General features: G+C 27.8%; 1 protein-coding gene across 3 annotated transcripts; it reads right to left on the bottom strand.

Moving 5' to 3' along the window:
- Nucleotides 1-2419: 2419 nt before the first annotated feature.
- On the bottom strand, nt 2420-8710 carry LOC117167069 (60S ribosomal protein L35a). Of its 3 annotated transcripts, none has more exons than XM_033351672.1 (4): nt 8650-8710; nt 7327-7571; nt 2720-2878; nt 2420-2473 (listed from the first exon to the last, which is right to left on the bottom strand). In XM_033351672.1, exons 2-4 carry the CDS (start codon nt 7567-7569, stop codon nt 2450-2452), a joined length of 426 nt encoding a protein of 141 aa, XP_033207563.1. In that variant the 5' UTR covers nt 7570-7571; nt 8650-8710; the 3' UTR covers nt 2420-2449. The 3 variants fall into 3 exon arrangements, with proteins under 3 accessions (XP_033207563.1, XP_033207572.1, XP_033207582.1); XM_033351681.1 differs by lacking the exon at nt 8650-8710 and adding an exon at nt 8597-8615; XM_033351691.1 differs by lacking the exon at nt 8650-8710 and adding an exon at nt 8354-8373.
- Between the last annotated feature and the right edge of the window lie 2473 nt (nt 8711-11183).

Genomic DNA, 11183 nt, shown 5'->3' on the forward strand with positions numbered 1-11183 from the left:
AGGAATCAAAATACAATAAATGGTATAAGATGATAAAAAAGGAAGGGGTGCCAAAGTATTTAGATAAGTGATGGGGAGAGAGAAGGTGGACCAGAATAGCAAGATTTAGATTGTGAAACGAGGTAAGGGAGCGGATGTACTGGGAAGAAAAGAACATAAAGTGTAGAATATGTGAATGGGAGGAGGAAACATGGGAGCATGTATGGGCAGGATGTAGGAGAGGAATGGAAGATAAAGGAAGCTGGCAAGAAAATGTGGTGAAGATTCTAGAGGAAGATGGATTAGGAGAAGCATGGATGAAGGAGTTGGAGAGTGCTAGAGGAGCGAATGAGAGAGAATGCAAGAATGCACGTGAAAAAAGGTAAATGGAGGTATAAAAGTGAGAGAAAAAGGAAGTCGCTTAGATTAGAAGCGTAAAAATTGTAAGTAAAGGTTAAGTAGACTAAAATGCGTTTGCGTTCTTATGCGCTCTCTCTCGCTTTCGTTCGCGCGGTCAGTCGTTTGCTAATAAGTACTAAATTGTGCTATCGCAGGAAATAGAAATAAGGAACTAGATATAAGACTTTATGTAAATAGTTTTAAATAATTGTATATATAGAATGGATAAGATTGTAAAAAAATATAGATATAAACGGAAAGATTGTAAGGGATGGAAGTCATGTAAACCCTTATGGGACATATTATGAATAAAGAAGAAAAAGTATTAGTCCCACAAGTTTGGCATTTAGTTCATTGTTTTCCCCTCAGCAATCGACGAATTGAAGTTAACTCGTGATTAAATGAAAATACAGGCTGGCAGCTGGACCGGGAATTTTTTGATACCGGGATATGACAGTGAATTTCTTTTTTTACCAGGAATTTTACAAGTTTTAGAAGAAAAATCTGCCCAAGTAAGACTTATTCGTCGAAGAGATGAAATTTAAAAAAAAAACACATTTTTACAAAAAGGGCTTGAATTTCAACCAAATAGCTTTATTTAAAAAAAATCAATTTTCAAATCAGAAGATTAATTTTCTACCAAAAAACACATGAATTTTCAGCGAAATGGTTAAATTTTCAACTAAAAGAAATTTCCAAACTTATAGTTGAATGTTAAGCCGAAAAGATAAATTCGTAACTAAAACAATTAAGGGGAGGTTCTACGCTTCAAGTTTTAAAAAATCCTTTTTTTCCTGCATGTTTTGAATCTGTATGCATCTAAAAATATGCCACTAAAAGGATTTTGTCGAAAACATATTCCTTCCCACGTTTTTGGGACCTCCAAAGTACCTATCTCCGGCCTTCTCATGCGGCTTGGTAAGACGGGGTCGAACTGTCCCAAAAGCAACCTTTTTCGATCTGGATGGTATGCCTTTTACTAGAAAAATTGATCGAATTGACTGAACTTTTTTTTATTTGTTCAGTAAACATGCCCCTCTGATCGGCCGATCACATTTTCAAAATTTTTATTTTTTATATTTGTACAGGCCCCAATAGGTCAAAAAATTTGGTGAAATTTCAAACTTTTAATTCAATAATGCATTATTTAAAGAAATTTGATGTAGAAAAAAATTTGCTTCGGCCGATCATAGCCAATACAGGCCTCAATCAAAATAGATTTAATTTATTTTATTTTATATAACCCAACTGGTCGATGTGATACCACCGACATATAGAAATGGACCGGTAATGCTGTTGGGAGAACGGTAATGGGCTGTAGAGAGAGAAAAACGTATGAGACGTAGACCTTCTATATGTCGATGGATACAACAATGACACCCACGTTGTTTTTGGTAGCGACAAGTTCAAAGACGTTTCAAGTTGAAACGAGAAAGTGTCAAGCAAAATTTGAAAAGTTAAATTTTCATTCAGAAAGAACAATACTCAATGAAAACAAAACTTTCAAAAAGCCGTTACATTTTCAAAACCAATTGGTGAATTTTCAACTGAAATGATGAATCTTGAACTGCAATAGTTAAATTGTCAGCAAAAAAAAAAAAATTCAATAAAATCGGTCACTTTTCAATCAGTTATGAGCTTTAAAATTAGATTCTCAAGAAAAAAAAAAGATTTGCATAAATGAAAATAAAAAATATAACTTTTCAACACAATCTGAAATTTCAACTGAGAAAGATTTTTCAGCTAATTAAATTGGAATAAAATAATAATAAATTGGAAACAAACCGTTAAATTTTTAAGCAAAAAGATTAATTGTTTGATAACTGGTTAGATCCAAATTTTAATATTTCTGCATAATTAGCAGAAGTTCTTTGACATTTTTAGTGTGTTTCGTACCAAGTTTTGAAGAAAAAAATTGCATTTAAATAAATTCCAGTTCCTTTAGGCACCTTGACCTTGCGAATTTAAACTAAAAAGGTTTTCTGTATCACAGGCGATTGTACAAAAAAAATGTATAAAAAGTCCTTTGTACCAAAAGATTTTTATTTTTATTTATATAGTACAAGAAAACTTAAATTTTGCTGGGGAACAGCATCTGTAACAAAAGAGGAGAAACAGATTAAAAATAGCACTTCGATATTAAAGTAAAACTGTTTATAGATAAATATTTTAAAAATTGGAAAATTAATTTACGATTCCTTGTTTTGCGTTTTTCAAAAATTATTTAATGAATTTTAGCCAAAATTTCAACATAAATGTACATTTTCTGATGAAATTTTTTTGTTTAGAAAATCATAATCATGGATTAAATCAAATTTAATTTAAAAAAAATGAAACTTACAATTCTAATTCGATGTCCCATGGCTTTGGCTGGGAGATTTCGCTTGAATTTGGCTCTTACGGATCCACTGTTACCATGGGGACGTGTTACTTTTCCCCAAACGGCTCGGACCTTGGTCTTTTTCGTCTTGTTGCCGGGAACTGGGGTCTTATTCTTTGCCTGTAAAAATAAAGAAATCACATTAATAAGATACCCAATAATTAAAAAAATAAAGTTTGAAAGCTCAAACCCAAAATTTGATTCTAAGGGCAAAAAAAATACAATAAAACCTCTTAAAAGTCGAAAAAGTGGTTTATTATAAGTAAATATAATGATTCTAAACTTGCTTATTCAGGGTGGCCATTTTAATCGACGAAATAAATTCCCGGCCATTTCCCGGCTCGCAAACATTTTTCACGGTCAATGACATTTTAAAAACTGGAACACTAAAGCTAAAAAATTTCCATTTGAGATAATAAAAACTGAGCTGCAAATGAAAGCATTTAAAGTGGAACAGCTAAATTTTGAACTTTTAAATTTGAAATTTAAAAGTTTTCAATTGAAAAATGTTGTATTCAAATGCTCAATAGTTTACGCATATAAAATTAAAGGTACTAAACATTTTTCAATGCATAAAAATATAAATACACGTTATCATTTTCAATGGTTTAAATTAAAAAATCAATCAATGAACTTCACAATTTTCAAAATTATATAATTTTGAAGAATTTTAAGCTATAAACATTAAATATTGAAGAATTAAAATTTTTTTAACTGAACACTTCTTAAATTAGAAATTAAATTATTTACTTTTCAAACAGTTTAAACATCCTTGGAAAGCTTCAAATTTTTATTTCAAAATCTTGGGAAATTTAGAAGTTGTTTTAAATTTAAAATTATTTTGGAAATTTTTTTAGAACTTCTATATATCTGTCAAACTGAATTGATTTTTTTCTGCAACTTTCAGAAAATCCTGCAAATTTTAGAACATTTCTTTACAATTTCGATGCATAAATAACAATTGATCAATACATATAAATAACACTTGAATTTAAAATAAAAAATCATTTTTCATTTTGAAAAAATAATTTTAAGGGAATGTTTAAAATGAATTTTCAACAAAAAAGCTCATTTTTCAGTCAAGGATATTAATTTTATATTAAAATGATGAATCTTTAACAACAAATTAATATTTAACAAGAGAATAACTTTCCATGAAGCACTTAAATCTCCATTCAAAGAAGATGAATTCGGAACGAAAAATATAGTAGTTGATATTTCAACAAAAATTAAAATTTTAAATGAAAAACAATAAAAATCAACAAAAAAGAATGAATTTCCAACAAAATATATGAATTTTCAACCACATACTTAAATTTACGACTTGAATTGCTTAATTTTCAACCAAATGCAACAGAGTTAACGTAAAAATATTACAGGGATAATTGTGAATTTTAACAATAGCTGCAAACTTTTTAAGCCTGAAAAAAAAACGATTTCAAATCCAGGCATATAAATTTCAACACATTTTTAATTTCAAAGATTTTCGAATTGAAAACTGCTGAACTTTTTATCAAATTTAACCCTCGAACGGTACACTCCAACAGAGTATAGGTAAACGGCACACTGGTGCAAATTGGTTTGTTTGCAATGTTAATATTAAATATTTAATATTTTGAACATATATTAAATAATCAGCATATATCACTCATATTTAACATATATAATTAATATATATGGGGATAATCCGCAGCAGCTGTGCTTGCGTAAATGTCAACAAAATGAAAAAACTTCGGGTGCGAATTCGCACTAGTGTACTGTTTGAGGGTTAACGTTACACTTCAGGGCCTGGAAAAGTCAAAGATTTCTAGTTTGAAGGATTATTGACAATTACGTTTTTTTTTAAATTAATTCTAGAAGCATTTGAAAAAATTCAGAAATATTTCAAACGATAAAAAACATTTAAAATAAATACCTTCAAAAATAAATTTTCCAAAACCTTCAAAACTGAATTATGCAGATAACAAAATTAAACAGTATCATTTGCAAACATATAAAACTAACAACTGAATGTGGTACTATTTTTAAATCAAACTTTTAATTGATAAATCCTACATAAAACATTAATATTGTATAAATTCAAATTGAAAGCCTTAAAAATAATATCAAAAATTCAAAGTTCGTCGAAATTGAAAAATCCTGAAAATAGAAATTCAAAACTGTATAATATTAGTAGAATTGTAGCGATTAATTATCAAACTGGAAATGCCGCTATTTTGGAGTTTTGGACAGATTTTAGTAGAAACAATTTTTTCAAATTTCCTGGCAAAAATGCACTGATATCATATTTTCCATGTAACGTGATTTCAGATTTCTAATGTAATTATAAATAAATATAATATATAAATTGTTATTAAAAAAAGAGGAAATCATCCATAATCTACATTAAATATTTACCCAAATAATTTAATTTAAAACTAAAAAGATAAGTTTCTACACAAAAATGGAAGTTAAATGTTCAGCTTGACAAATTAAAAAAAAAAAAAAAAAAAAATGTATCAGTTAAAGGTAACAAAAAGATGGCACTTCTAGGATATGCGATGGATTTGCAAACAAAAGAGACTCATATTCTACAAAAAATTGAATTTTCAACTTAAAAATAAGAGTTTTTAACCACAACAAAAATTAATTTTCTACTACAATGTTGAATTTTCAAACCGTAAAGATGAGTGCTCAACGAAACCTGAAATACTTGATATTTTAACACAAAAATATTTTAAAAAATAAGAAATAGTTGCATTCAACCGCAGACGAAGAATCTTCTGCAAAATAATCAAATCTTCGACACAAAACCGGTAAATTTTTAACCAAAACAGATGAATTTTCAACCAAAGAAATTAATTTTCTATACACAAAAAAGACGTGTTTCAACAAAATACATGAATTTTGAGCCAAATAGTTTAATTTTTTAATAAAACACATTTTAAATAAAAAAGTTCTTTTCTACAATAAAAGATGACTTTTTACCAAAATAATTAAATTTTCAACAAAAAGTTGCATAGTTTATATTTGAATAAGAAAAGATGAAATGTATAAAAAAAATAATTTTTAAAACCAAAGACGAATTTTTAAGCAATAAAGATTTTTCACTTATTCACAAAATAAAAGTTTATCTAAATTGTTGGACCTTCAAGCCAAAAGACGATTTTTTTCGACAAAAATTGTATTTTGAATGCCAAAATACGAGTTTTCAGCTGAAGAGTAATTTTTCACGAAAATGATGCATTTTTATTCAACAAATATGAAATTTCAAACTATAAAACTTACATAATTTTTTTTATACTAAAAAAGGAGAATTTTCATTTAAAAAATATAAAGTTAAAAAAGTCGAAGTTACATACCCAGTTAAAAAAATCATAAAAAAAAGGCTTTTCGACTAAACAGTTACATTTTCAACCAAAGACAAACCTTCATTGAAAAGAATAAATTTTTAACAATTTCGTTTAATTTTTACTCAAGCAGACAAATTTTTAACTAAAAATATAAACCTTCAAAATAAAAAATGATTTATTAACACAAGTGATTCAACCAAATCTTCCCAACAAAATAATTGAATAATCGCGCAATTAAGAAGAATTTTTAACCAAAAAGTTGCATTTTCAATTTAAAAAAATGCATTTCAACTAAAACAGATAAATTAAAAAAAATGGTTAAATGTTTGATTAAAAAAGATTTTAGTTGACTTTCCACGATCAAAATATGGATTTTGGATCAAGAAATAAGTTTCTACGAAAAAAATTGAATTTTCAATCCAAAAGAACGAATACGTTTCAACCAAAAAGGATAAATTTTTAATAAAATAATTGAATTCTCTAACAAATAGTTGCATTTTCATCAAAGAAAGATTAAATTTGTACTAAATCAGATGCATTTTTAATAAAACACCAATTTTTTTGAAGTTGAACTTTTACCCAGAAAATATTTCTGTTCATTTTTTCATCACCAAAATATACATTTCAAACAAAATTTTCCCAGAAAGATAAAAGTCCTCATAAAACAGATGAATTTTTCATTGAAAAAAAGTTTAATTTTAATTCAGAAAAGACTTCGGTTCGCTTTTTTAAATTAAAATATTAAAGTTAAGCAAAAAGTAAATTTTCAACGAAATAGTTCCATTTTCAACAAAGCCGAATTTTCAACCAAAAAGTTGCACTTTTATCAAAGAAATATGTAAGGTAAAGGTGAATGTTAAGGTGAATTTTAAAATCAAAATTTCAAAAAGATGTTTAATTTTTTCTAAAAAAGTGTTTAACCAGATGACTTTGTAACAAGATTTAAAAATTTTCAACCAAAAAGTTGAATTTTTGTCCAAGGAAAATGAAAATTCTACTGAAATAAAAAAGTTGCATTTTTCCAAGAAAGACGAAACATTTATACTGAAAAAGATGAACTTTTAAATCAAATAAAAAATTTCAGAAAACAGAGTTTCTTACCATAAAAAGATTTCAGCTGATTTATCAGCAATAAAATCTGAATTACAAGTAAATATTGTTACGTTTACGACCAAACGATAAAACTTATAACTAAAAATATATTCAGGAAAACTAGTATTTTGGAAATTCACTAACCTTGTAGACGTAAACGCATCTCTTTCCTACATAAAAGTCGGAGTCTTTGATTGACCTGGCGCCCTCGACTTTTAGAAGGGCAGTGTGCTCATGTTGGTTACGAAGTCCACGCTTGTAACCGGTGAAAATCGCCTTGGCATAAAGACGTCCGTGTCTTTTGAAGGGCCTCTTTTTCAACGGAACTGGTTCCGTGGGCTTAGGCTTGATCGCTTTCGTTTTTGATTTTGGCGCTGGGTCAGCCATTTCTACACAAATTAGGACAACATTTTCTCTCAATTATTTATAGTCAAAATTATTAAGGAATAACTTGAACCTATTCCTCCGTTTGCTCTTTCCAATATGGGAGACTGCCCAGAACAGACTGAATCAAAAACAAATTTTCTCGCTTACCATTCAATTCAATGACACTATAATTACATTGTTTTCATACAGAATTCATATCAAGACTTTCTCTTAAAATTATTTAAAATCCAAGTTCGCAATCGTTTACTGTATACATTAAAGTTTAAAAAATACTTTAATGGACATTTTTTGAAGTCTTTTTTACCAAGTGTTTAAAAAACTTGAATAACTTTTATTTTCATACTGTAAAGTTGGTGAACATGGAGAATTATGAAAAACTCTACAATCATACTATTATTATTATTAACTTTTCATTGCAAAGTATCTATTGAATATCAACACTATTTCACATGTTGCATAAAAATGTATTAAAAATAACCAAAAGGAAATAATTTTTTTGAGCTAGAATATTTTAGTATTAATTTACATATTTTATTATGCATTGTTTCGATATAATTAATTAATCAAAACAATACAATACTTAGATTTTTGAGTTTAAAAAGTTTTATCCAAAAAATATTAAACAATTAAGTCACTTATTTAATTCATTAACTTAAAAAGTGTGAATTAGAATAAAAAGCGGTAGAAAAAATCGAGCCATAGCAAGTGTCAAATGTGGAGGTTAGAAATTTGATTTTGAGGTTAGTCATACAAAAATAGAATGTATTGAATTTAAAGCTCTCACTTATTTCCAAAACAAGGACGAAATTGAAAAATGTAACACACTTTTTAAAAACAACACAAACTCGTAATTTTTTGAAAACTAAAAGTGTTTGTCTTTGTATGTAAAGAAAATTGACGGGCTGTCGTGTTCGAAATCCGAAGAAATCAAAAATAAAGGCATAATATCAGGGGCCAAAAACATAAAAATAACACAAGGGGTAAACTAAACTTTCACTCGCGTTTAATATTTTTCGATTTTGCTTACAGATTTTTGTAAAATAATACTAAAATTTTAGAGCATGCTGAACGAAAACTCACCGGACTTGTAACACGCGATAAAAGAAAAGAACACGAAAGAGTGATCAATGCTCTAGACAATTCAGGTTGTCCTAAGTGCGTTGCGCATGCGTCACGTCGGAAAGCTCATTGACTGTGTTTAAATCACGCGCTTTTTTCAAATGATTAAATTTGCAAATCAAATGTTCATAAATAATAATATTGTAATATTGATAAAGGCAATTCATTGTTCGCAAAATAGACTTTGAGGGTGATAGTTGAAATATTGATTTGAGTTTACTCTATGACAATTAATTATTATTAATAATGAAAAATTGAATAATAATAAGTAATAATAATAATAAAAAAAACATTTAGAAATAATTTTAAATATTAACTGTTAATTATAAACTAAATATTGGTATATTAATATATTCAAGATATATTATACACCAATTGCTCTAGACAAAACTTAATTTTTGTAATAACTTAGAAATAAAGGATTTTTTACCAAAAGTGTATTTGGACATTATTCTTTGTTTTGTAAATGCTATTCAATCAATTTAGAGAGTCTATTTAAAAAATGTGAAATGATTTTATTATTTAATTGAATAGCTATTTCAAAATGAAGAATAATATCGTAATAAATTTGTGGTAAAAAATCGAGGCGACTGAAAAAATCCCGAAAACTAAACATCCCGACACTGTAAAATTCAGGAATTGGAAATTCTTTGAATAATAATATAACTGAATTAGAAAATTTCCCAATAATAAGATTCTAGAAAGATTATATTATTACCGAATTTGACAATTCCCGATATGAAAACCGATTTATGAGATATCTGCACTAGAAAATTCCTTACTTATAAAATTCCCGAATTCAAACTACTATGGAGAAAATTATAAATATTATTTATTTGTCAAAAATACAATAATCGAACATTTTTATTTAAAAAATATATAATTTTTTTAATGTTTCCAAGATTATTATTTGAATTTAAAAAAACAATTATTTTTATAATAACAGTTTTGTCTCCATGGTCTATAGTCTAACCAACTAAGCTACGGAGAGACGAGAACATTTTCTTTACAATAATCATAAGTTGGATTTCAACGTCATCCTTATTCTTGTAAGATTCTAAATGTTACACACAAGAAAGATTATATTTATTTGTTACGTTAATTTTTTGCCTACATTGTCTATAATTAATATTTTTTTATATTAGTTTAAAATTTTGACTAAATTCTCTCTAGCTTCGCTAGGGTTCGAGCCCAGGTCTTTTAGAATTCCGGTCTGATGCTATCCCCAACTACGCTGCCGAAAGAAGTGAATATTTTCTTTACAAAACGTAACAGTTGGATTCCAATGTCATCCTTATTCTTGTAAGACTTTAGATTTTCCACTCTAGGAATATTATATTTATTGTTGATTTTAAGTTGTTTTACCAGGTGATTGTATTAATAATTTTGATGTTGATTTTTTTGTCTGCATGGACTATAATCAAAAACCTTTACATCAGGAATAAATATTAAAAAAAAAATATTTTGGGATTCTAATTTTTGGAAGACTGAAAACTACTGAAAAATAACATTTCTAACACTGTAAAATTCCCGAATTCGAAATTCCAGGATAATCACATTTGCTAATTTTAAAATTCCTGAGAGTTAATAATATTACTGAATTATAAAATATCTAAACTAGAAAGTTCCCGAATTATAAAACACCCGAAAAAATATTTTCAATTCACCCTCATGTTAAATTAAAATAATAATTTTAGAAACTGTAAACATTAAAGATATTGTTTTAAGAAAAATATTCCGTCATTTTTTTTTTTTTGTTGAAATACATCAATAATTTCAATAAAAGAATTCGGTTAATTATTTAAATTATGGAATATTTTGTTTTGATATTTTATAATTCGGTAATTTTTGTGTCGAAAATCTTCAAATTCGGTAATATTATAAACTCTTGGGAATTGCATTATTCCTGAATTTTCCATTTCGGTAATATTGTAAACTGTTTGAGAGTTTTATTTTTCGGGATTTTCAATTCATCCCGAAAAATAATTTTTTCCAAGTGTAAAAAAATTACATTTTATTCTTTGCAACTGATATTATCTGGTGTTATTTGGCATTACTGTTTGGCTCTCGGCCTGCAGACATTTTGTCAGTAGACGTGTCACCATAAACTACATCTTAGTGTACTGGGACAACGCTAGATAGCGCCGAGAGTCAGTAAAATTCAACGCGCACGTGCAACAAAATAAACATTAATCGAAGTATGAAAATGAATTTGTTATTATATAAGGGTACCTTTTCACGGAAGCTTGTTTTGAATTAATCGTGGAATTAATATTTTTCATAGGATTCATTTCTAGCTACTCTGTTGGTTTATGGCAAATTTGATTGGTTGATAACCTAGATACGAACTCGATGTGTCAAATTAATTTAACGATTAATTCAAAACGGGTCTTCGTGAGAAGGTACCCTCAAAGATATCTTACCTAGATGCGGCAAGAGTCTAGTCAAAGATATTATAAGCATAGATGCGGCACGGGAAGTCGGAGTGGGAGAAC

The sequence above is a fragment of the Belonocnema kinseyi genome, chromosome 1, assembly GCF_010883055.1.
Source record: "Belonocnema kinseyi isolate 2016_QV_RU_SX_M_011 chromosome 1, B_treatae_v1, whole genome shotgun sequence".
NCBI classification, from domain to species: Eukaryota; Metazoa; Arthropoda; class Insecta; order Hymenoptera; family Cynipidae; genus Belonocnema; species Belonocnema kinseyi.